The sequence below is a fragment of the Pipra filicauda genome, unplaced genomic scaffold (genome assembly GCF_003945595.2).
Source record: "Pipra filicauda isolate LSUMZ 115617 unplaced genomic scaffold, ASM394559v2 scaffold172_size1731463_pilon, whole genome shotgun sequence".
Classification (NCBI taxonomy): Eukaryota; Metazoa; Chordata; class Aves; order Passeriformes; family Pipridae; genus Pipra; species Pipra filicauda.
This window is the reverse complement of record NW_024104240.1, coordinates 943,593-968,837: the sequence shown is the minus strand read 5'-3', so window position 1 is coordinate 968,837 and position 25,245 is coordinate 943,593. Positions and strand designations below refer to the sequence as shown.

The 25,245-nt window shown below is 60.4% G+C and overlaps 1 protein-coding gene across 2 annotated transcripts; it reads right to left on the bottom strand.

The window, feature by feature from the left end:
* Positions 1–586: 586 nt before the first annotated feature.
* SYT2 (synaptotagmin 2) lies at positions 587–24,382 on the bottom strand. 2 transcript variants are annotated; one of them, XM_027728905.2, is made up of 9 exons: positions 24,255–24,382; positions 9,534–9,716; positions 9,222–9,391; positions 7,733–7,849; positions 7,359–7,526; positions 7,029–7,196; positions 6,482–6,599; positions 5,170–5,303; positions 587–4,489 (listed from the first exon to the last, which is right to left on the bottom strand). In XM_027728905.2, exons 2-9 carry the CDS (start codon positions 9,697–9,699, stop codon positions 4,283–4,285), a joined length of 1,248 nt encoding a protein of 415 aa, XP_027584706.1. In that variant the 5' UTR covers positions 9,700–9,716; positions 24,255–24,382; the 3' UTR covers positions 587–4,282. The 2 variants fall into 2 exon arrangements, with proteins under 2 accessions (XP_027584706.1, XP_039235640.1); XM_039379706.1 differs by lacking the exons at positions 9,222–9,391; positions 9,534–9,716; positions 24,255–24,382 and adding an exon at positions 8,408–9,152 and having other exon boundaries at positions 7,733–7,858.
* Between the last annotated feature and the right edge of the window lie 863 nt (positions 24,383–25,245).

Here is a 25,245-nt window from a genome sequence, read left to right as displayed (position 1 = left end):
ACCTGTGCCCCATGTCTGGTCCACCACACTCAGCCAAGGGCCAGGGCTCAAGGCTGAGAACAAGTCACAGGGAGCTGGTGGAGCTCAGCCTGGAGAAAAGGAGGGTCAGGGGGGACCTTCTCACTCTCTGCAACTCCCTGACAGGAGGGGGGAGCCGGGGGTGGTCAGGCTCTGCTCCCAGGGAACAAGGGGCAGGACGAGAGGAAATGGCCTCAAGCCGTGCCAGGGGAGGTTTAGGTTGGATATTGGGAAAAATGTCTTCACTGAAAGGTTTGGGCCCTGACACAGCTGCCCAGGGTAGTGGTGGAGTCACCATCCCTGGAAGTGTTCAGAAGACATGTGGATGTAACACTTGGGGACGTGGTTAGTGGTGAACATGGCAGTGCTGGGGGGAATGGTTGGACTCAATGATCTTGGAGGGCTTTTCCAACCTCAGTGATTCCATGATTCCATGGGGGACCTGGGCACTCATGGGGTTCCCCTCACACCTCCTTCCCTCCACTGTCCCTGGTGTCCTTACCCTGGGACCTGCCCCTCTCCGCGGATGCCCCGCCAGCCCCAGCAGCAAGACCAGAAGGGAACCAGCTCCTTTCAGCTCGTTTCTTTAATAAGGAGACAGAGATCATTACAAAATAACCATCGAACGATCAGAGACGGGAACGACACAGTCCACACGAGGGGAAGGGGCGTTAAAAGCAGCTTCCGCCGGAGCCGAGCGCTGCGGGGCCGGGACGGGGCAGAGCGGGGCCGGCACTGGGGGGCCGGGAATGGCCGAGCCTGCCACTCCCGAAGGAGCTGGCTCCTCCCTTCCAGTTTGAGGGGGGAAAAAGGAAAAGAAAGCAGAGCCCGTTGCCAAGACTCGCGGCTTCTCTTCCTTTTAACCCCGGGAGCATCTCTGTGGCACGGCTGGGTTTGCTCCGCGGGGCAGCCAGGAGAGGGGAATGCCCGCTCTCATCCCCAAAAACAGAAACCACCTGACTGGACGTGGCAGATATAACCCAAATTGCTCCGAAAAGCATTTTCACCACCAGCTTTCCCATCACAGAAATGCCCCCGGCAGGTCGGCCCGGCGTCTGTGCCCAGCGCTGCCCCGTTCCCTCGCCCGGTGTGGCGGCGGCATCTGTGGCCACCGAGGCAGTGGCCGATGCTCGTCCTGGCAGCCTGAGCCCCACGAAACCAGGGGGACGGTGGACACACGGGGGGAAGGAGGTCACGGCTCACCGCGGGCCGCCCCGCGGGGTCCCGGCGCACCGTGCTCTTATATGGCTTCTAAAGTTGCTCTGACGGTGAGATGAACCAACGCACACAGGACACGGAAGCCACGATGTTGCCGCTACCCGGCCATGGGACGAACGCGACGAGGTACAGGAACAAGACACACATGGATGTCACGGGCTGCGTCGGTGACGGCTCCGCTGGCGGGCCGGGCTTGGCATGCTTTTGCTTCTTGGCATTATTTTCTTCTTTTACATGATTTTATTGGGGGTTTTCGTTTTATTGAGGGGGGGGAAAATAACCAGGGCGGTGGAGAGCTCTCGAGCGATGAGTTCCCTTGGTCGCCGTGTCCCCCCTCGCTGAAGGCCGAGGTGGGGACGGCGGTGCCGGGGGCGGTGGCAGCGCCGGGCTGGGGCCATGCTGCTACTGCTACGTGGCTGCATCACATGCACTGCTCGTGGTATTTACAGCTATGTCTCCATATATTTTACCTACACATAGCTAAGTGGGGGGGGGGAGAGGGGGGTCAGAGGCAGCGCAGATGGCTTCAATACGTTGGTTGGTTTTCCCCTTTTTATTAAAAAAAAAATAAATTAAATTATGTATTAAAGTCACAGTCTTCCCCCTCCCACCCCCCCAAGGCTTAGAGAGTCTGAATGGAAACCAGCCAGGTGGGATCTCTGCTCCTGGTGAGACCCTGGCAGGTCTGGGGGTGCGGGTGGGGTGTGGGGGGGAGGGATGTGGATGGGGGTGCACAGGAGGGGGTGCAGGGGTACAGGTGTGTACAGGTGTGAACAGCTGTGCAGGTGTATAGGTGTGCACGTGTACAGGTGTGCACAACTCCACCTGCTCCCCAGGGGAGGCTGCAGGGCTGTGCACTCTCTCTGACTGCCAACGGGAGGATTTCAGTGCTCTTTCCAATTTCTTCTTTTTTAACCCATTTCCGTGTAAGGCAAACCCCCGCCCCAACCAGTGGCTGGATGGACCTCAAAGTGAGACTGAATCCAGCTAGTGCTCCTCGCCGTGGGGCATCCTCACCCTCTCAACTCCCCCTTTAATTAAAAGCATCCCGAGACTTCTTCTCCCTTTGGCTACAGGAGCAGGGCAAGACCCATTTGCTGATGCTGACACATTGATTAGGAAAAGGGACTTATTAAAGCTGGAGATGGCCTTGTGGGACCACTTGCTTGATGACCCCTTCAAACCTGGTGTGACCCTAGTGCCACTTTCACCAGGGCACGAGCCAAGCGCAGCCATGGTGGTGGTGGAGGTGGTCGTTGGAGGTGCCCATCCAACATCCCCCCCCCCATGCAGCTTGGTTACCTGAGCCCAAAGCTCCTAAGGATGGAGCCATCCTTCCCTGGGGAACTGTCCCAGAGCTGCACGTCCCTCTAGGGGCAAGGGCTGATCCCTGTGTCCATCTGAAACCCCTGAGATGTGGCTGCCACCAAATTTCCCATCATCTCCCCACCTCCAGCCAGGGCCAGGATGCCCTTTCAGCACCGGGAGCTGTGGGAGCTGCTGAAGCCTCCAACACTGCTGGGCTGAGCTCAGTTTTGGCACTTTGTCCCCAGACTCAGGACTGCACCAAGCTCCCAGCCCAGACATTGGACCCCCAGAGCAGCGGCCCCAGTGCTGGGGTGTCCCCGGGGCTCAGTTCCGTTGTGGCAACGTCCTTCACTGCTGCACTGCGGCAGAACCCCCAAAACTGAGTCCAGGGGAGCCAAGTGGAGCTGTGAGCGTGAGGCTGACAGGGAGTCAAAGCTGGGATGGGGACACCAGCTCATGTCAGAGCTCCAGTACAGACTGGGCTGAACTGGGCAGGGCTGCTGGATCCTCTCCCAGCTGCAGGGAACAGTGTTGGCTTTCCAGCTCAGGGGCTTGGTCTGACAGGGGGAGAGGTGGTCTGGAGAAGCTCTTGCCCACTGTCAGGGACACGGATATGGCTTAAACACCCTGAAGGGAGCAGGATGGAGTGGATTTGGCAGCCAGTGGCCTGGTGGGGAGTAGCAGCTTGTGGGGGTCAGAGGCTTTGGTCCCTTTTTGGCCCTGGGCTCGCTCTCATCGTCTACATCAGGTGGGCTGCAGTGGTGGGGCTGGAGCTCCCCAAAGCCCCCCCAGCTGCCCCCGGGCTGTGCCGGGGTGCCCACGGTGGGTCTGAGCCCTGGCGACACACAATGGATGGGCTTTGGGGAGGCACCTGGCACTGCTCTGGGGTTCTGCCCTCACCACGTTTGGAGACCTCTCAGCATAAACCTGCCTTGTGGAAGCATCTTGACCTACAGATTTCACCCAGCACTGCCCTTGCTTGGCCTCTGGGGACACAATGGAGATGGTGGCGATGGTGGTGATTGATGCACTGATGGTGCATCCACATCCACATGTCTCCTCAGAGCAGCACCCCCAGGGCTCCCGGGGCTCAGACAGGCCCCCACAGCTCCAGTTGCAACACCAAGGGCTCAGCACCCCACCACCACGCCAGCCACAGAGAGGATCCCCTGCAAACCTCTCCCCAGAGAAGCCAAACCTGGAGCTGACCAAGGGCATTCAGCCATCCCTGGGGAAGACCAGGGGGAGGCACCTGGATCTTTCCAGAGGGTCTTCTCCACTGTTTTGCTGTCCTACAGCTGACCATGACCCGAGCAAGCACAGTGGGTCTAGTCATTCCACACCGTCAGTCTCCGGTATCACCTCCATGCAACTTTCCATGGTTCCCCACGTGATCCCAAGGGAAGGATGACAGCAGCAGTGCTGCAGGCTGGTGACGTGGCTGCCGGGGAAGGTCCCAGGCACGCCGGTGGCTTTGCACTGGGAAGGGATGGTGAGCGGAGGCGGCGGGACATGCAGCACAAAGGGAGCGATGCTGAAGAACGAAAAGAACCATCCGTGTCTTTAACCTCTTCCCCTGGAAGCTATTGGGGCTGCCTGGAAACCCTTCCAGAGCCATCAGAGGGCATTTCAGCTTAAAACAGAACAAAAAAACCAAGACGGGAGGTTGCAGAACCGAGGTATCAGTAGCTCTGGGCCGCGCCGACTGTCCGAGTGCCGCGCCGGCCGCCAGAGCCGCCTATTTGTTCTTCCCGAGAGCTGCATCTACTTCTTCCTCTGGCTTCAGCGAGTGCCACTGGGCGATGGGCCGCCGGGGGTTGGCCAGCATGTCGGACCAGTGCCGCAGCTCTGTGCCAGTGGAGTTGCAGCCCGTGAAGATCTTGCCGATGGCTTCATTCTTCCCCAGCTTGTCATAGTCCAGCACCGTGATTACCACTTGCACTTTCTACAGGAGGAGAAACCTTCTTTAGAGGGTGGAAAGGCACGGCACCGTGACGGCTCTGTGGTCTCAGGGTGCCGCAGGGATCCCCCAAGGCTGAGCCCTGCCATGGCCCATTTTGGGGCAGGGCCCCCTCTGTGCTTCCTGCACATCATTCCCAAGGAGCCCAGGGCTGCAGAGCCACAGTGGGGACCCAGCTCATCCTGACCTAACTCACCTGGGAAAGGTCACCAAGGTGTGGTGAAGGAGCTGGGTAAGAGTTGTGGGCTACTGGGCCAGGGCAAGGGGCAAGTGCGGGGGCTTGGGCAGGACATGGAGGGGCAGAAGGCACTGGCCAGTGGTCCAACATGCCTTTAGGAGTACTGGGGGGTCCTTGTTATGCCTGGGGTGAGCACAGGTCCTTGTTATGCCTGGAGCAGGAGCAGAGGAAAGCCCTGTTCCAGCTGTTGTCTCTGTTGGGGTTGCATCTCCCATAGGTGCTGCCCAGCCTCCCAATTCTGCCCCTGCACCAGCTGCTCTCAGCATCAGTCCAGGCCCAGGATGGGACTGGGTCTATCTCAGGGACCAGGAGCTCGGCAGGAGCCACTCAGGTTGGTGAGAATGCTGGGAAATGGGCTCAGGCAGCTGCAGGACATCTCCCATCACCCTCCCCCTTTTCTGCCTCCCAGGGGAGTCATCAGACAAACCTGTATCTGCTCGAAGGGGATCTCAAAGCTGAAGGACTCATTGAAGTAAGGGTTCAGGGTCTTCTTCTTGACTGTGGTCTTCTTCTTCTTCAACCTCTTGCCATTCTGCAGCAGGTGGATCTTCACGTAGGGATCTGGGGGTCAGGAGGGTGCATCAGCCAGGGATGAGATGCCCAGGGAGCACCATCAGCCAAGAGGCATCTCAGCCCAGGATGAGGTAGAGATGTCCATGAGCTCTGGGGTTTGTTGATGGGGACCAAAGTCAAAATAGCTGGGCTGGAGAGGATTTGTGGGAGCAACTGGATGAGGGATGGAGCATTTCTGCATGCAACAGAGCTGGGAAAGGGTCTGGAAAGTCAGTCAGATGAGGAATGGATGAGAGAGCTGGGGAGGTTCAACCTGGAGAAAAGGAGGCTCAAGGGGGACACTTTTGCTCTCTACAATTCCCTGACAGGAGGGTGGAGCTGGGGGGTTCTGCTCCCAGGTAACTAGCCAGGGAGAAATGGCCTCTAGCTGCAACAGGGGAGGTTCAGGCTGGATGTCAGGAAGAATTTCTTCACTGAAAAGGTTGTCAAGCATTGGAATGGACTGCCCAAAGAGGTGGTGGAGTCACCGTCCAAGGAGGTGTCCAAGGAACAACTGGACATGGCACTCAGTGCTCTGGGATGGTTGAAAAAATGGGGATTGGTCACAGGTTGGACACAACGATTTTGGAGGTCTTTTCCAACATTAATTCTGTGATTCTGTGCTGAGGGCCCTCTTGTAGGAGGACTGGGGACAGTGGAGTGACAGCTGGCCTGTCAGGTGGCATCTGTCACCCATGTTTTTGGAGTAGGACACCCCACAATAAAGCTGAACCCTTCCAGCCATGCAGGGACTGCTCTTCCCGTGGTTAAGGCAGGTCTGGAAAGAGTTGAAGACCCCTGGGCACAGAGCTCAGCCCCACGATGGGGTTGGGAAGACTCTTTGAGCAAAAACATTCTGTCAACTGAGATCCCTGGAACAAGTCAAGGAGGAGCAGGACCAGGAGAAAATGGCAGAGGAGAATTTTCACCACCCAGGTCCTGCAGCATCCTGGTCCTGGACACAGTGTGAGACCAAATTCAAAACGTCCTTCCTAAGGGTAGAGGATTCATCCCATGCCCATCTTCCTTTGCCCTCCAACCAGACCTTGGGCTGCCTCCAATGCAGGAGGAGGCACTGGGGGAGCTTCCCCGAGTCCAGCCAGATTGATGGCCCCAGTGTTCTTCCTGACAAAAGGTGCTGAGAGCCCCAGTGGGGCAGGAGGAGGCTGCCCCCGAGTGACACTGACCTGAGAGACCCCCGACATCCATCTTCTTCAGGTTCTTGGCCTCCAGGATGCAGACAGTGAGCTTCCCAGCCGTGGGCACATACCGGAGAGAGATGCAGATGTCTCCCAGCTTCTCTGGCTGCCAAGGAAAGCAGGGAGTGGATATCAAAGCGTTGCCAGCGCATCAGACTGCACTGTTTGGACATGGTCCCACATGCAGGTCTCCCCAAACCCTCTTCAGCCTTCAATACAGGCACAAGCTGGCACCCCATGCACCAGCACAAGGGTTTGATCACTGGATCTGGAGCTGGTCAGGCCCAGCACAGCACTCAAGATGTTTTATACTCTTCATTTTTTGTGACAAAAAGGTTTTTACGTAGAGGAACAAGATGGCAGATCCTGCCCAGAACTCATAGCCAGGACAAGAATGAGTCCCACCCCAGTGGGACCCCACATGATCATCACCCTGAGTGCTGTGGGATGGTCCCAAAAGCAGAGCTCACCCCGTGGCCACCCCCATCTAAATCCCCCAACCAAGAGGTTCAGCTGGCTGAGGGCTGGCTCTCACCTCCTCCTTCTCACCGCTCTGCAGGTCCCGCCACTCCTCGATGGGCTGGCCCAGGTCCACCGTGTTCATGGGCACCTTCACCTCCCCGATGATGTCGTGCTTGGAGAAGCGGTCAAAGTCATAGATGGCCATCACCAGCGTCTTCCCACCCAGCTCTTGGTAGGGCACCTGCACAAACAGGGACAGCAACCGGGCTGACAGAGGGCTCAGAGGACCCCGAGCCAGGACCACCTGCTCCCAGCAGTGAGGGTCAGCATATGGGACCAGTGCAGTCAGTGAGAAGGATGGGAGTGGGAGGCAAGGTCTTGTGTTGTGGGTGAAGGGTCTCACCTTGAAGGTGAAGGTCTCGTTGAAGGCAGGGTTGAGCGTCTTCTTCTGCACTTTGGTCTCGTACTTTTTCTTCTTGTCAGGCAGCAGGAACACCTTGACATAGGGGTCTGAGGTGCCCCCCATGTCCAAAGCTGGCAGTTCAGCGGCTTGGAGGATTCCCACCGTCAGCTGGAGGGGGCAGAGGGGTGTCCTTATTAGGACAGCCCAGCTACACTCTGCAGATCTCCACTCATCTCCAGCCCAAGGCAGGATTTCCTCAGCACCCAGCTCTTCCTTCCCTCCCATGCCACCCGGGTCCAACATGGAGATTTGTCCCCTCAAAAATCCCCCTGGGCAAACCCCACTCCTCAGCTGAGCCCCAGCCCCTCCATCACCTGATTGGCCTGGAAATCGTAGTCTAGTGAGAACTGCAGCTTGCCCAGGTTCTCTGGCTCCTTCTCCTCCTCCTCACCTTCCCCCTCCGTCAGACCCGTCTCTGCATCATCGTCGTCCTGTTGGTCCTGCAGTGGCAGCCGCAGTGCCCAGCTCAGCAGCACGGTCACAGCCCAGCGTCCCCGTCCCCACACCAGGGGACCTCAGCACCCCAACCCTACTGCCATCTCAACACCCAGGTTCTCCCCATCAGAGGAAAGGAGACCCCTGTGCTGGGGACACAAAGCACTGGTAGAGCAGTCTGGGGGTGGCATTGGCTCTGCCACAGCCACATGGCTGCCAGGGAGCCCCCGGTGCTGGTCCAGACTAGGTGGCATGCGGGGCTTCCTTGGACCACCAGAACAAGGGGTTGGCTCCAGTGGAGTGAGGTTTGGTGCTTGCAGGCGGTGGGTCCTGTACCCCCCAGCCTGTGCTTGGGGAAGCACTACAGCCAGTGCTTTGTAGGCTCAGCTACACCCTAATTGTCCCCAGGAAAAGCCACCCCTCTTCCTGCCTCTCCAAGCCATGGTCTGTAGGGTGGCAGTCCTGGCTCCTTATCTCCTCTCTGACATGTCTCCAGGTCCCCCAACCCACCCTGGAAGCAGATGATGGAGAAGGAGGCTCATGGTGACACTTACCATGGAGGGTGTCCCAGGATGGGGAGGGACCAGGCAGCCAGGGCAGCAGGTGGAAGGAGGCCAGGGCACCACAAGGGAAGACAGACACGTTAGACAGAGCACTGAGGGACCCATGGGGTGGGGGGGGGTCAGGGTTTGTATGACCCTGTGGAGTCCCAGGGGATACAGCCCCTGCTCTCTGCTGGGGAATCCCACCCCACATCTCCTACTGCTCCTGCTCCAGCCCTGCCTGCATGTTCATGGTGCCCACACAGCTCTGAAGAGCAGGAACAGGCACCCAAAATCTCTCACCCCCTCTAAATGGCCCTGGGTCAAGGCCATGGAAATGGCTGGAGTGGCCCCAAGCCTGCAGGTACCAAAGCCCACCTCAGGCTGGCCCCAAGGATGAGGAGACAGCCCCAGGTCTGCTCCAGGTACCAGCACCTGCCTCTCGACCCCAAACTGGCAGTTGTTTTGCCCTGGTGGCCCTCCCCTCTTGGCTAAAGGCTCAGCGAAATGAGGGTAACCCAGAGGGAGGCAGGAAGATGAAAGGGATTAATTTAACATTTTCTGATTCGTGTGAAGCATTGGCAGGTCCAGGACAGCTCGAGCCTGGTCACATCTGGGCCAGTGGGCACTGAAAGAGGACAGTGCTGCTGTCTCAGGTCCTGGCTCCTGTCTGCACTGTCCCATCCCAGTGGCTGGTGGCTCCATGCCCTGGCTTCAGATATCCTGGTGACTCTATCCCAATCTGCTGCCTGATCTATGGGTGCCCCAGCACAGTTCATCGCTCATCCGGAGGGATTGTTGGCCAAGCAGCCCAGAAGGACGTCACCTGGTTGCCTGACTTCATGTCCTTCATGTTCATGGCATTCTTCATGCCTTTGCCCTTCTCTTTCTTGTTCTTCTTCTTCTTGCAGCAGCACTTCTTGCAGATGCAGAAGCAGCAGGTGAGGATGAGGAGTCCGGCTACCACTGCGATGGCGATGAGGGCCCAGGGTGGAACTGCAGGCAAAAGCCAGTGTTGTGGTCAGCCCTGCAGCTCCAGCCCAACCACCCCAAAATCTTGTCCAACATGTTGCCCGAGGACCAGCGCGGTGGTGGGGCCATCAGGGGGGTAGCACCTGGGAAAGAAGCAGCTACTCACGGGGGATCTTGTTGAGCTCGTTCATGAACTTGTCCCTCAGCTTGGTGAACATGTCCTCCTTGCTCTCGCCTGGCCCCGCGGCCTCGGTGGAGTTCTCCATCGTGCTCATGGGCATCGTGGTGGCCGTGGCCTCTGGGGCCATCATAGACGCCTGTTTGAACGTCATGGTGGGTCAGGGGCTCCCTGAAACACAACATCACCCCGTGGTCACACAGTTCCTGCTGCCCCTGCTCCTCCCTGTGCAGCGTCCCCAGTAGCACTGGGATCAGCATGGACAGCAGGGCTGCAGCAGGACACCTCATCCTCTGCTGGAGGGGCACAGACCCCATGGCTGTGAGAGATCAGACACCTGGATCCCTCACAAGTGATAAGAAGTCCAGCGGACCCCTGAGTTTCCTGGCCCTTGACATCTCCAAAGCCACCGGGAACATCACCCAGCATTGCATCAGTGATGGTGCCAGCTCAGAGCTTCCCAGGGACATCAGGGACACTCCTGGGGGGATGTTCGCCTGATGAGACCCCGTGGGATGAGGAGAGGAATGTTGCATCCCAGAAGAGATGAGTGAGGTCAGTCTGAACAAAGCCAGCCCCTCCTATCCTTCCTTTTAGGCCAGGACCCAGGCATGGGGCACCCAGCACTGGTGAGGGACCCTCAGGACTTGCTTCTGGCCCTGTGGGAACTTCCAAATCTGGGAGCAGGAGAGGAGCAGCACACTGTTCTTCTTCCAGCCCCAGGGAGCTTTGGCAGGGCACATCTTGAGGACGGATGGAAGCAGGGAAGGGCAAGCTCTACACAGCCATGGAAGGCTCAGCGTGCAGGTCAATGAGTTGACCCTTTCACAATGTCATAGGTACCATGCCCTGGGTGGTTCGAGGCTCCTGCCCAGCTCCCAACCCTGCAGAGCTCCCTCAGGCAGCCCCCTCCCCCGTGGGGCCAGAGAAGGTGCTCAGTTCACTACCAGAGCTGCAGCATAGCCCAGTGTGCTGAGCATCCCCTCCCCAGCCCAGCGGGGTCTGAGCACCCCCCAAGCATGGGGACACCCATCCCATGGTCTTGCAAATGTGGCTTTGACTTCTGCAAGTAAACCTGGTACAACATGCCTCCCTGACCAAGCTCCAGCCCCAAAATGTCTCCACGACTGACCTCCATAACCCAGCTTCAACCCCAAAGTGGATCCACAACCCCAGCTATAGACTCAAAGTGCCCCCACAACCCAGATCCAGCCACAAAATTCCTCCACAACTCAAGCAGCTTGCAAAGGGAAGACCAGAGTAGGAAGAATCCCAGAGAGTAAGTGTGCTGGTGGGGTTAAGGAGGATACCAGGCTCTTCAGGGGAGTAAGCAAAGAGCCAGCAGGATCGCAGATAACCCAGGAAAGAGTTTCTGGGGGCAGGTGAGCTCTGGGATGGGGGCATCCCACTCCCTGCATCTCTTCTTCCCACTCAGTGAAGGCTCCTTGCCCAGAGCACTGTCCCCCAGGTCTGGCTGCTCCTCTGCCCTTCCCACAGCAGTGGAAAAGGAGCATTCTCACCTCAAAAAGTCAGCCAGAGAGACCTGGGGGTGTTCCTACCTCAAATTGGTGCTACCACGTGTAGTCAGCCACCTCTCAGGTGAATCAAGCACTGATTTATCCAGCATCTCCATACCCAGACACCTTCTTTCTGCACCGCTACTCCTGCAGAGAATACGGTGTGAAGGTCTGGGGGGATCCCCCACAAAGGAGAGACAGCCCTTCACATGACAAAACAAGTTGATTATATGACTCCCACCCAGACAAGGTCCCTGCCACAAGCACAGGCTTTGCCACCCCATGTCTCAGCCATGACCACCTTCACTCCCTGTGGAGGGGCTGCCACTGCTGCAGACACCCACATCACATCACCTGGCCCCGATGCAGCTGCAGCTCCCTGAAATTCAGCACTGGGGGGCTGGAGCAGGGTGCTGGAGGTGCCCCACATCCCCCACATCCTAGAACAAACCGGGAGCTGCTGCATTTAACCCCAACCTGACCGAGGGTTATTTGATGCTGAGGGCTACGAGAGCTCCCCAAATCTTCCAGCAGCTGAGGACACCTGGACACGTGTCCAGGTTTGTCCCCATCAAACACAAGGGGTTTGTCCCCATCACTTGAGGGGTTTGTCCCCATGACTGCCCAGGTGCACCAGGGTCAGTGGGAGGAGAGATGGGATGTAGAAGCCCAGTGCTGCTGGAGGCAGCCCCCCAGTGCTGGATCCTGCCCCCCGGTCTGGGGCAGGAGGTCCTGGCTCTGCCCTGCACCCATGGACAAAGGGCGGGGGGTCCAGGTCACAGAAACCCTGCAAGCCCCCCAGCGAGCACGGGATGAGGGACCCTAGGGGTGCACCCCCCCAACACACCCCAGGGCACCCCCTCTGCCCCCAAACACACTGTACAAGGTGGGCAGCACGCAGGGGTGGCGTCCAGACGAACTGACCCCCCTCCAGTACCCCAGTCCTTGGGCACCCAGCCCAGCACTGGCCCGGGGGGGTGGGAGCTCCCCGAGCGCAGGGGGGGCTGCGGCAGCCCCGCTGCAATCCTGACGCTGCAATGATCACGATGCCACTCACATCCCACTGCACAGAGCCGCCGTCCCCGGGGACGGGCACAGCCAGCCCCGCTCGGCACCCGCAGCCGGGCACGTGCTGCAGCCCACGCGTGTGCACACTCGTGTGCAGGGGAAGGGATGTGAGCAGGGCTCCGTGTGTCTGTCTGTGTGCCTGTGCAGGGCTCTGTGTGTCTGTCTGTGCACCTGTGCAAGCCTGTAGGTGTGGGCATGGAGGTGCAAGGGCCAGTGCACGGGCACGGGGGGTGTGTGTGCACACGTCTGTGCACGTGTGTAAATGTATGTGCAAGCATGTCCATGCGTGTGTGCACGGGATGTGCAAATGCATGTGAAGGTATGCACACGTGCGTGTGCACAGAGGATGAGTGCACGTGGGTGTGTGTAAATGTGCACAGGGTGTGCAAGTGCTTGTGCATGAGACATGTGCCTGTGTGTGCCTGTGTGTGCCTGTGTGTGTGTGTATAAAAGCTGGTGCACAGGCAGTGCGTGTGCAAAGTGCTGACAGGCGTGTGCACATGGTCAGGCACACGTGTGAGCACACCTGCCCAGGGATGTGTCCGGGTGCAAGCGCTTGTGTGGACGTGCAGCACTCGTGTCGCCACCTCCACCAGCTCCTGCACGTGGGGCTGCACATCCTCACGTGTGCGTGGCACTGCCCACAGCCTGTGCAAGGGCCTGCACACACACACATACACAGACACACAGACACACAGACACACACCCCCTCTGTGTGCCTCTGTGCTTGTGGGAACCGTGAGGGGACGGGGCTCTGGGGGCAGAGATGCAGTGCAGGCACTCGACCAGGGAAGTGCTGCTTTGGGGGCTTGGGGGGCTCTTCGGTGCTGGCCAGGGCTCGGGAGCCTGCAGGCAGCATCAGGCCTCAGTGCAGGGGCTGTTTTTGAGCTGGGGAGCTAATTAGCATCACTAATTGCTCCCTTGTGGTGCTTACCGGGTGCTGGCAGAGCTGAGGACTGGGAGAAACTGAGGCACAGGAGAGGCCTGGGGGAGCAAGCCCATGGAGACCATGTTACCACACCCCCCCTCCAACTCAGTACCCTACAGTCCCCTGGACCCTACAGCCCTTGCCATGGGGCCAGGGGCCCGATCCTGTCCCTCCAAGCCAGGGAGCCAAGCTTTGATGCCCCTCCTGCATGGGGTCCAGGCTGGGCAGCGTGGGGCAGGTGTGGGCAGTGCCATGGGGGCAGCCCAGGCGGGTCGGGGGTAGCCGGGGTGCCATCGCTGGGTGGGAGGGCAGGCAGTGGAGCAGAGGGGACAGGCAGTGGAGTAGTGTGTCCTTGGGCACATCCCCTCAACTCCAGGTCCCAGACCCCATTGTGCCACCGCCTCACTGGGTGTCCTTGGTCGCAAGCCCCATCCCCACCAGGCACAAGCAGGGCAGCCCAAGCCCTCGCTGGGGGTGCAGAGCCGCTCCCAGCCCCACGCCGCAGATGCCGGGCGGGGGGCCCGTCGCAGCCTCTCCTCCCTGTCCCAGCCCCCTGTCCCTGCCGGGCCCCCCGTGCTGCGGGAGGGCCGTGCGGCGGCTGGGCTGCGGCACTGCATTGCAGTCCTGCTCTGGCTGCGCTGCCTTTTTTTTTTTTATTCCTTTTGCAATTTTTCTTTTTTTTTTTTTTTTCCCCTTCCCCTTTGCAAGTTGCGGCAGCTGCTGGCAAGGGGCCGAGCGGCCGGCGGTGGGGGTGGGAAGGGAGCTCGGCCCCTGAAATCCCCGCTGTGTCCTCAAACCCCTCTCGGCCGCCCCCACAGGGGATGTTCGCTGCGGTTCCTCCGGTGCTTCACGTTTCCTCTTTATTCCTCCCTGTTTTGGAGCTGCCCCTCGTCACTCCCCACTGCTCCCTGCCTCTCCCCTGGCCAAGATCTCAGAGTCTTAAGGACATAAATAAAATATGAGGGTTATAATTAACCATTTCTATCAGCCCTTGGCCCTGGAACGAACGTGGGTTAAGGCTTCAAGAAAAAATACTGGCTGGAAAGGATCCCCCTCCCACCTTGCTGACCCCTGCAGACCCCCCAGCTCTTTCCTGGGGTGCAGCACTCATGGGGGATGCTGATGAGAATGGTAGGACCCACCCCACACCCCTCTCCAAAACCGCTGGGAGCTCCTCATGGAGCAGAACAGGGTGGGCTTCACCCAGGCAGCTGCTGAGGAGACCCCACAGGGCAGAGGATGGGCAGAGCTCCTCATGGCACATCACCCATGCACCTATATTACACTCCACCCTGCAGCCCCCCAGGTACCACCCCAGTTCCCCCAGAGCTTTATCCTCCTCCTCTTTGCTCTGGGCCCCCCGGCATGTGGCCCCTGCACCCCACGGTGCATTACACTGAACCTGCCAAACCCACCCCCCCCACAGTGCATTTCCCCCCTAATGCACACCCCTGCATCCCCCAGTGCCTCATCCTGCACCCTTCAGTGCAGCACCCCCAAATCCCATGGGACATTACCCTGTGCCCCACTCTGCAGCTTCCCAGACCCCCTAACACATCACCCCAGCCCCCTCCAGGCATAGTCCTGACACTGCACTGCCCCCAGAACCCCAACACTCCCCTGCACCCCATGGGGTGTTACCCTCTACCCCTTCAGGCAGTGCCCTAAGCTGCAAACATCTGGCCTTGAAGGAGCCCCCAGGGACTGTATCCAGCGAACCACCCTCCAGGCTCAGCCTCCAAACTCCCCCAGCTTTGTTAAAGCTGATACTGAACCCCGAGAAACTGCACTGAGGCCCAGACCAGCCCCGTGGGGTCTGGCCCCTTCCTGGTGTAACCCCCCCTGGCTACACCTCTGATTTACACCTGGAGCAGGGGGGGATGGAGGCTGGGGGGTGGGCGGGTCCCCCTCCCATTTACACATTCCATTTGCCGCATTCCGTTTGCCGGCAGCACCCCAAGGTCTGGCGGGATGGAAACCCCAGGCTGGAGCCGGCGATCCCTTCCCCCTCCATCCCCAGGGCATTCCCTGTAACCAGAAAAGCAGTTTAGACGCCGGAAAATCCCCTTCCCAAGCCCTCATTCCTCCTCCTCCTCCCGCAAAGGCTCCATCCCAGAGACTCCCCCGCCTGTGCTGCCGCAGCACCCGGCACATCCGAAAAGCCAAACAAGGGGGATTTGGGCTTTCCCCAGTAGTGGTCCCATCATGGGTACCCCCTGCCCCGGCATCAGCTCCCTGTCCGGGTGGGATGGGAATGGATGGAGAGGGGTGGATTCACCCGTTGGGGTGGGGGGCTTTGAGGACCACGCAGGGAGAAGCGAGATGTGCGGGGGAATCGACAGGGGTTCACCCTCATCAGCGAAGGACCAGACCCGGGATGAGAATTTGGGGGTGCACAGAAGGATCAGGATGTCCTCGGACACGGCAGCACCAAGCGAGCTCAGCGCCAGGGTCGGGGATTTTGGGGAATCCAGCTGCTGAAAACGCCCCCCCTGCTCCCCCGTGGGGGCAGCTGGAACCTCTCCCCTCCGGGAAGGCGATGGAGATGACGGAGGGCAGAAACAGTAACAAATGAAGATTAATGAGGCTGAGGCAGCAATTAGCAGCAGCCGGCGCTGACGGAGGATGGGCTGGGCTCGAGCAGACGGGTACGGGGGGGCCCAACCCCTGGCCCCCCCGCCCAAAGTGTTGAATTGTCCCAGGGAGACCCCGATCTGGGGGAAGTTCGTTAGATAATGAAGGGCGGCTGCCACCGTGGGCCCGGAGAGAGCAGTTCTCGCTAATTACGGGACGGCAAAGCCGGCGCTGAGTTGTCCTGCTGAGATGGAGACGGGGCGGGGTGGGGGGACCCTCCAGATCTCCATGAATGTCAGCTGAGGGAGCTGATCCCAAAACCTGCACTGCCCTGTGCCAGGCTTGGATGACTGGGAATGAAAATCCCAAACAGGTCCCAAGGTGAGCCCCCTCCCATTCCAATGCCGGTGGGAAGTCTGGGAACTATGGATCCGGATCCTGCAGCGCAGCCCCGGGGCAAGTGGAGATTTCGAGGTACAGCTGAGATATTTGGCAGTGCCCCAGCTGGATCTTGATGCCAGCGGGTGTTTTGGAGCTGGGGTCAGCAGGACAACGGCTGGAGGAGGAGATCCCATCTCTGCCGGACCCACTGGCACGATGCCAGGGCATCCCTCTGGCCTTTCATGGGGGCACTGACCCCCCAGCGCTCCCATCGCATCCGATGTCAGTCACGGAGGGGACATGCTGGGCCAGAGTTTCAGCTCACAGCAGTGAGACAGGAGACTCTAATTAAGGCAAAAACATGATTTGGCTTCTAATGGTCATTTAATTAAAGAGAATTCCAGGCAAGGGATGTGTGGAGGCATGGGGAGACTGAGGGATCAGGGAGGAGGGAGTGTAGGGGGCACTAGGTAGGGAGACACTGCAGGACCCTGGTGCAAAGGGGCTCTGCAACAACCCAGCCCAGCCACCCCCCACATCTCATCCTTGTTCCCCTTCTCCAGCCCCGGCATGACCCCACAGCAGCTGCATCAGTGGTGCCAGATCAGACTCTCCATCCACAGCTCTCCAGGATGCTGTGGCAGCCCCCAGAGCTTGGGGAGCACTCTCCACTGGGATCCCCCCACAATCCCATCCTGATTCACTCTGCTGAGGGCAAGGGGAGTCTCTGCTCCCCCAGCTCCATACTTCTCATGGGAGAGTATGCCTACTGGGCTGGGAACAGGAGCTGCTGCAGCACAGGCGAGGAGTGTGATGGAGCAAGGACGCTCCAGTAGCACATGGCATCACGGGACCTGAGCTGCTGAGACATGGCCCACACAGGGACACGTTCTCCTGTCCCCAAACCCAAGTACCAGCAGGTGCTGCTGGCCAGACCCCCCCGCCCACCAAGGGAAATTGAGGCACAGATCCCTCTGCCCACTGAGGGAAACTGAGGCACAGCATGGGGAGCAGCACCCTGAGGGAGGAACCCCCTAGGCAGGGCTGAAGCTCAGCATTTCCCCCACTCAGAGCTGTGATGGGACCCTGCTGCTGCCTGGGCCAGTGACAGCCACCAGACCTTGCTGGGAGCCCCAGCACTGCTCCCCATCCTGCAGACTCCAGCAGCATCTCCAGATGGGACTAGAGTCAGCCACAATGTCCCTCCCTGCCATGGCAGGCTCTGCTCATGGCCCGTCACCCACCAGCACCTGGCTCAGCCAAGTAAAAGTAACAACATGCTGGGGCTTGGCAGCCCCAACCACCGTCCCTGCCCCGGGAGAGGAGCAATTCCAGGGGAGCACTGTGACAGAGAAGGACACAATTCCTGTAAACACTGGATGAGCTGCCCAGCTGATGGCAAGTGTGTCCCCTGCATGTCCCCACAGGGGCACAGCCAGAGTCCCCACCCTCGCCCCGACTGGGATGCACAGGGGATGGACACTGCACAGCCTGGGATGAGCTCCTGCCTCACTGCCCCACAGGCCAGAATCTGGGCTCCTCACCACATAGCCCCCAGCCTCAAGGAAGGAGATCCAGCCCCAGGCTCACAGGGGAGAGCTTGTAAAATAAAAAATTATAAAATAATGGTGGTTTTGAAGCCGGCACTTGCCTATGAGGGAGGACCTGCGTTGCTCACAGCAAAACCAAGCGAGGTCTAACAGTAAATGTAGCCTTAAAGGAGGCCTTCATCCATCATTTGAGATCCAAATTGATGCCTTCTGGTGCTCCCAAGCCAAACCACCGGTGCCTGCTGCTGGAAGACTGTGCTGAGCACTGCTATGACTCACTGGATGGACACATAAAGGTCAGCAGGGCTGGGGAAGGGGTGATCCCACCCTGCCCTGCTCTGTCCTGAGCATCTCCCCCTACACAGCATCACCCCAGCCTGGCACCCACCAGGTACCAGGGTCCCTCTCAGCAATGGCAGGTGCCCCCCCGAGAATTGTGGCTCAGGGAGACACCAGGTTTGTCCCTACCCAGGGACACTTCCCTGCATGGGTACCAGTGCTGGCACCCGCTGGTGCCAGGGTGCCCAGACAGGCAGCTCAGGGATTTTCTGCACCTTTGCCTCTAAAATCAGACCAGCACTGAGGTAAAACAGGGGACAAGGCCAGTGACAGCAACACCAGGGCCCGCATCAGGAGATAGGGAGACTCAGCTCTGAGCACTCAGAGCCCTGCCTGGCACCTAGGGGTGCCGCTCCCCCCGAGCCCACTGGATCCTAGCTGGATCAGGCCCTGGCTATCCCCAGCCTCCAGCACTGCTGCTGGTCCAGGAGTGAAGGAAGGACGGGAGAAAGCTGAGCTGGGACTGGTACCGGGGCTCCCCCAGGAGCCGGGGCAGGTGCTGCGACATCCACTGCCAACCAACACTTTGGTGCCAACAGCGAAGGGGCCAGTGAGCACCTTGTCCCCCTCCTCACTACGGCTTCAGGTTCCCATTGTCTCCCAGTCCAGCTGCACTGCTCCAAGACTCCACCAGAGGCATCCCACAGAGATCCTGCAGGGGCTCCAGAGGGTTTCGGCACATGCCATGTGCCCCCATGGCACCCAGAGAAAAGGCAGCTGGGGGTTCTGGTCCCCTGAGCTGTGGGGAAACAGCTGTTCCCAAGGACACCAGAGCATTCCATGTGGAACATCCCCCAGGGCACTGGCCACTGCCACAGCAAACCGCCAGGCTCCCCCCAACCCCAGCCAGCACAGGCAGCCCACCCCTGGCACACAGAGCTGCAAATGGCCAAAAAAGCCTCCCAAAAAATAGATGTAGGGCACCGCCAGCACTCAGCCCGTTCCCCAGCACCGCGATGCCACGGCAGCCATGCCTTGCTCCAACAGCAACACCAGTGCAGCTAAATAGGGCACCAGATGGTGATGGGCTGAGCTGTCCTGGCACTTTGAAGGCACCACACGGCCAAGAGCACCGAGTCCTGCCTGCTCGGGTGGGCACCGGCACCGCGGCCCCGTTGCTGGCTCTCCCAGCCATGGCCCCGTGCCACAGTGATGGCTCCCAATCGGCACAGGGGGAGTGAAAATGAGCCAGGTCAGCTCCTGGGGAAGAGCCAGAAGCAGCTCTCGCAGGAGCCGAGACGCAGTGGATCAATCGGAGACGGGAGTAAGGGAGCTCACACACTGCGCTGCTCCCCAGCTCAGCAGACGGGGCCAAATGAGCAGACACAAGCCACGAGGGGCCATTTCCAGTGGGGAGGCTCCAGGAAGATCTCCACAGCACCCAGCCAAGCATGAGGTGGTGATGGGATGGTGTTAGAATCCAGAAAACCAGTTCCCGGCCCTGGGGAGCCCCCAGCGATGCTCATCACCCAGGATCCCCCTCCTCCCTGCCAGCCTGGGCTCAGTCTCCAGGGACTGGCTGCCTGTGGGAGCAGTGCTGGTGCTGCTTGCCCAGCTCCAAGGCAGGAGAGCCCCAGAGGCAGAGTACAGCTCTGTGTCCCTGGGACCACTCACTCGTGTGGCATTGGGGGCGAAAAAGGGGATGGAGGAGGGATAGTGATGGGATCATAGGGGACACAGGACCACTCCAGGCAAGGGCATTTTGTTATGGCATGAAGTCCCACCAAGGCCAGAACACAGGACTGACTCCCATGAATAAACTTTGTGCAGATTCCACCAGGAGAGCCAGGAGCCCAGCCAGGGTGATGGGCACAGCCCCTAGACACCATGGCAGGGTCCTCCAGGGGCTGGCCTCCCCAGCCCCTCCGAGCTGCATCCCTGTGCATCCTTCCAAGTGTCTTGGAGGCACAGGCACAATGGCACACACTTTCAGGGCTGCACAGAGGAGCTGCTCCACTGGCACATCCTAGGGAAGGCTGTTTCTCCCCTAGAATAACCTGGAGAGCCCAGCTGCAAAGCATCCAGGTTCCTGAACTGGTGTTGGTAGCCACCATTCCTTCCACCTTCCAAGGGTCCCCCAGGGCCAGGCCCACCCCACCCCACAGGGAGGTCTCTGTCAGGCTCTCTCATGGCACAGAGCTGTGGCCGAGCTGTCACAGCCACACACTGCAGCACTGAGCAGCAGCTGTGCCAGGCTACTGCTAGTGGCACCAGGCTGGTGTGTGGACAGCAGTGGGCACACACTGGCACCTTCACCCCAAGCACTAACCCTGCCCTGCCATGCCTCAGTCCCAGGAGAAAACCCTGGGACTCCCATGGGAGCAGAGCAAGACAGCAACAGAGCCCACAGGGAATCCACGTGCTTGTAAATCCATGCACAGCACTGAAACTTGGGGTTGCTTTCCTCCTTGAATCCAGTGCTCGAGGCTGATGGGAGCTGTGGTGCCACTTGGGGATCCCCAGTCCCAGCAGCCCTCCATCCCAGTGAGTCCCTGGGGATACTCTGTGTCCTGCAGGAGAAAGTGGGAGGTGCCTCCCTGGGTTGGTGCTGAGCAGTTCCTTGGCTGGTCCCAGCTCCGTGGTGTTCTGGTGGAATTGTTCCAAGGCTCCACGTGAGGCTCACGGGGCTCAGGGATTCCTCAGCCCACAGAAGCACTGCCGGAGCATCGGCTGCTGAATCAGCTCTGCTGACCCCAAACTATTCTAGCATATTTTGGGCATCCTGCTGCCCACAGACATCCATGCATCTCTGTGGCTTCAGCCTGGCCCTGGAGCAGCTCCCCAGGTCCCTGGCAGCAGGACAGTCCCCCCAGCCCACCTCCAGTTCTCCAGTTCAGCACAGGCTCAGATGGGCTCGGGGTTTGGATGTGCCCCATCATAGCCCCCAGCACTCACTCATGCCACAATCACCTGCTTTGCTCCCAGCCTCCTCACATCCCCAGGGATGCACCAGCCCAGAGCCCACATCTGATGCACCCATGCAGGGCTGGGAAGAGCTGGGGAGCATAAAACACCCAGATTAATTAAAACACACCGGATTTCCTTAAGATGCACAAGTAGAAGAACCCCTGGCAGTGCCGGGAGCCCCTTCCAGGCTGGTGGGCTCATAGATGAACAACAGGATGGGTTTGGTGCAACAGTCAGACAACTGCCTGGGCAGGAGAGCGGGAGCAGATCTGGACAGCAGGAATTTGCCACATGCGCTGCCGGAGCCGGCTGCAGTCACCCCTCCCAAAGCACCAAGCACGACCAGAGCCACCCTGGGGGGACAGGGAGCTCTGCCAGCCTCCACCCCACTGTCTGACCAGCAGCAAAATTCAGAGGCACCACAGTTCCTCCTCCAAACACCAGAGCTGATGAAACATCCCTTGACTTCCATCACACAAGGAACAATGGAGTGGGTGGCCCCACTGGGATGTGACAGCACCCAAACTCAGGGGGAGACACCGGGATCCCACACCCCAGGGCTGTCAGGGATGGGCCAGCACCATCCCCAGCTGCAGGATCACACCTGTTCGGGGCATTCAAGATTACAGCCGCACGCTGCCTGATTTACAGTTTAATTAATAAATTGGGAATTATGCTGACTTTATCCAATATTTTTGGATGCGTGATGTTATCAAAATCCCATTACTGATGAAGGAAGGCGTGAAAAGCGAAATTAGCTTTGGCATCTGAAACACTTCAGTCGATGCGATAACACAATTATTAGAGCTAATAATCAAAGGGCACTTTGGGGAACGTGGGCTCTGGCAGGAGCCAAGCCGAGGGCAGCCGCAGAGGGGGGACAAACTGGGGAACAGACGGGTGTTCATCCAGGAGGGAAAGGCCAACCACAGCCAAGGGCAAAAGCATTTTGCCAACTGCACTTACCAGCAGCTCCAGATATTGGCACAGGGAAGGCGCCGGTGGCCACCCGGCTGAGGAGGAGCGTGGCCAGGCACAGTGCCGAGCTGCACTGCTGGGGATAGGAAATTAAAAAACAGAGGATCTGAAAACCAGCGGACACTGGGTGCCGTCTGTATGCTTGGGCATTGATCCTGCTGGACGACATCACGGCTGCCAGCTCACAGCTCTCTGCGCAGCCCGGGGAAGGAGAAACTCCAGTCATAACGAGAAGCCGCAGTCATCCGGCTCCTGGAGCTGGGGCTTTGCCAAAACCATGGTGAGCTGGAGAAAGGACCTGCTCCCATCCCTCGGGGTGAGTGGGAGTCCCAACTCACTTTGACGGCCTTTAGTTTGAGCCATCCCCAGGGCTCACGGAGCAGGAGGCAGCTCCTGCAGGAGCAGCTGGCAACAAATGCCACGGCTGTGCCATTCCACTGCCCACGGGCACGGCTGTGGGTGAGCAACGCCGTTTTGGAAGCCCCCTCCTCGACCAAATACATATAATATATATCCATGTATCATATAAGGGTTTATATGAATATATGTGTGTGTCCTCCCTCCTCCGTGGCCCCGGGCGCTGAGGGCAGCGGGTTGCAGAGCGGGTTGCCCGAGGCGATGCAGTGCAGCCCGTGCTGGCTCACTGCCGCTGCCATCGCCGGGCGACAGGCAGCGAGGGACGCGTCCTCGCCCTGCGGAATCGGGGGCACCGGGGCTTCGGGCCGACTCCCGGCAAGCGGGGCAGTGGCGCTCACCACGGGAGGCCGAGCAAGATGCCAGGGGATCAAGCAAGGTCAGACCCCTTCCTGCACTACACCAGATGCAAGAAGGGGACAGGGCATCGCACCAAGAGGCATTTGGGGTTTAGGGACAGTGGGGTGTTTTGCTGGATTGTGCTGTTCCCGCGCAGTACAGGTGACGTCCCGCTGCCACTGCTGGCCTCAGTGACCTTGGGTGCATCACCTCCCCGGTGCCCCTCACTCCCCTGGCACACAGACCACCGCCAGCCACGCTTCCTCCCACCAAAACCATGCGGCCAAAAGGAGCCAAGCGCAGCAAAGGCTCAGAGCCCCGGGGATGCCCCGGGGGTGCCCCCGGGTGCCCCGGGAGTCCGGCAGCCCCCGGCAGCCTACGGCCGAGGCACTGTGCGAGCGAGGAATAATGCAGCAGGCTGGAGACTCCTGCCGGTGGCTGCGCTGCCGCTCGGCAGGACTAACACCGCTGCAGCAGCACCTCACGCACCAGCCCTCGCTCAGGACTGAAGTTTTGCTGCAGCAGAGGAGCCGGCGGGGAGTCCTGCAGCGCCCTGCAGCTCCACAGCGCAGGAGGGCTGGGCTGCCGGACACCCTGCAGTGGGTGACAGCACACACTGGGGGACATCCCGCGGTGGGTGACAACAGCGTCCCGGCCACTCTCACCCGGAGGACGGGAGAGCACTGCGCCGAGGAGCGACCGTGAAGAGACAGAGCGATTGGTACAGTTGGGGACCATGAAGCGATGGGTGACACAGACGCGTGTCCCCCTCTTCCCATGCCACAGTCACCTTGCAAGGCTGCCTGTCCCCTGCGCAATTTGCAGAGAGAGCTCCTTCGGGATCACTCTTTAAAACTAGGCTGAGGGGAGCAGCCAGGTGCTGAGCACAGCAAGGGTTGCGGCACCCCAGTGTGACACCCCCGGTTCTGGACTGAGCCCCTCCACACCACTGCACCCCGACGGCACCCAGACAGCGCGGGAGGGCAGGAGGATCCCGGAGCTTGGTGTAGCCATGGCGGGGGAATCCAGCCGGAGAAGGGTCTGGCTGGAGCTGGCTCCTGGCCAGGCCGCTACGGAGAAGCCGCCAGCGCAGTGGGGCTTGGGGCCGCCCATGGCTGGGGCCACGCCGCTCCCACGAGTTCCCAGCATCAGGGTGGTTCCCTGCAATGCAGCGGGGACAGCTCTGCGCCCACCACCACCCCCCGGGGCCAGCACCCCAAGGGCACCCACGGTCGGGCAACCGCAGGGATGCGAAGCTGGAGCATCCCGCAGCACCGGGAGGGCACTTTTGACCCGGCTGAGTGCTCGGTGCGGGACCCGCGAGGATCCCACGTCCTCGGGAGGGTCCCACGCCCCTGAGTGCCCCCCTTCCAGTTCCGCAGCCCCGTGCACCACTGGTCGCCCCCCTCTTCATCCCACCAGGCTCTGTCTCCAGTCGCCTTCGGGGCGCAGCTCCCCACGGGCAGCCCCGGGGGCGTTGGGCAGCGCTGGGACCCGTGTCCCCGGAGGGTTTCCCGGGGAAAGCGCCGTTCCCCGCCCCGCACCTGGCACCGGGACACGGCGGGTCACCCGCGCGCACTCCATCCCACCCCACCGGGGGACGATCGCACCTCAGGCAGGGGCTCGGCGGGAGCCCGGGCGGCCCCGTCCTGCAGAGCCCGCGCCGCTGCGGCACCGGGGAGAAACTTCGGCGGGAGTGCGGGCGGGCACTTACCAGCCGGGGCGGCGGGGCGGGAGCGGTGCGGTGTCTGCGGTCGGTGCTGTGTCTGCGGTCGGTGCTGTGTCTGCGGTCGGTGCGGTCGGAGCGGGAGGGGACAGGAGCGGTCGGTGCGGTGCGGGCGGTGCGGGGCGGGCGGCGGGACCTGCGCGGCGCTGCGGCAGCTCCGGCCCCCCCGGGCTCGCGTGCGGCGGCTCCGCGAAGCTCCGCCCACCCCCGAAGGCCCCGCCCGCGCCCCGCCCACACACCCCGCCCACACACCCCCCGGGGGGGCGCGGATCGGGGGTCGCGGGGGAGCGGCACCGCCCGTGGGGCTCCCGGCACCGGGTACCTTCCCATCGGGGTCACCTCGCACCGGGCACCTCATACCAGGCGCCAACAGCGGGCACCGACATCAGGCACCTCACACCGGGCACCCCTCACTGGGGTCACTCAGCACCGGGCACACCTTATCGAGGTCACCTCACACGCAGCACCAGCACCGACATCAGGTCCTGACACCAGGGACTGCCACTTGGCACCTCACACCATGCACAGGCAGCGGGCACCCTTCCTCGGGGACACCTCACACTGTGCACCAGCACTGCCCATAAGGCACCGGGCATCCCTCATTGGGGGCAGGTCACACGGGGCACCAGCACCACCCCAGGGCACTTCACATCAGGCACCTCAGGTCAGACACCTCATACCAGGCACTAACACTGGGCACCAGCACCGAACACCACTCACTGGGGTGACCTCACACTGGGCACCCCTTATCAATCACTTCGTACCAGTCACCTCACACTGGTCACACCACACTGGTCCCCTCTCACCAGTGACCTTGCCCAGATCACCACCCACTGGTCACTCACCACTGCCACGGCCACCACAGGGACATCCCACCCCAATCAGGTCCCTGCTGTGGCCACAGGAGGGAGGGGTGATGGTGGCACCCTCACCATGCCTCCCCCACATCCAGAGGATTCCTGGTAACCCAGCTTAGGGG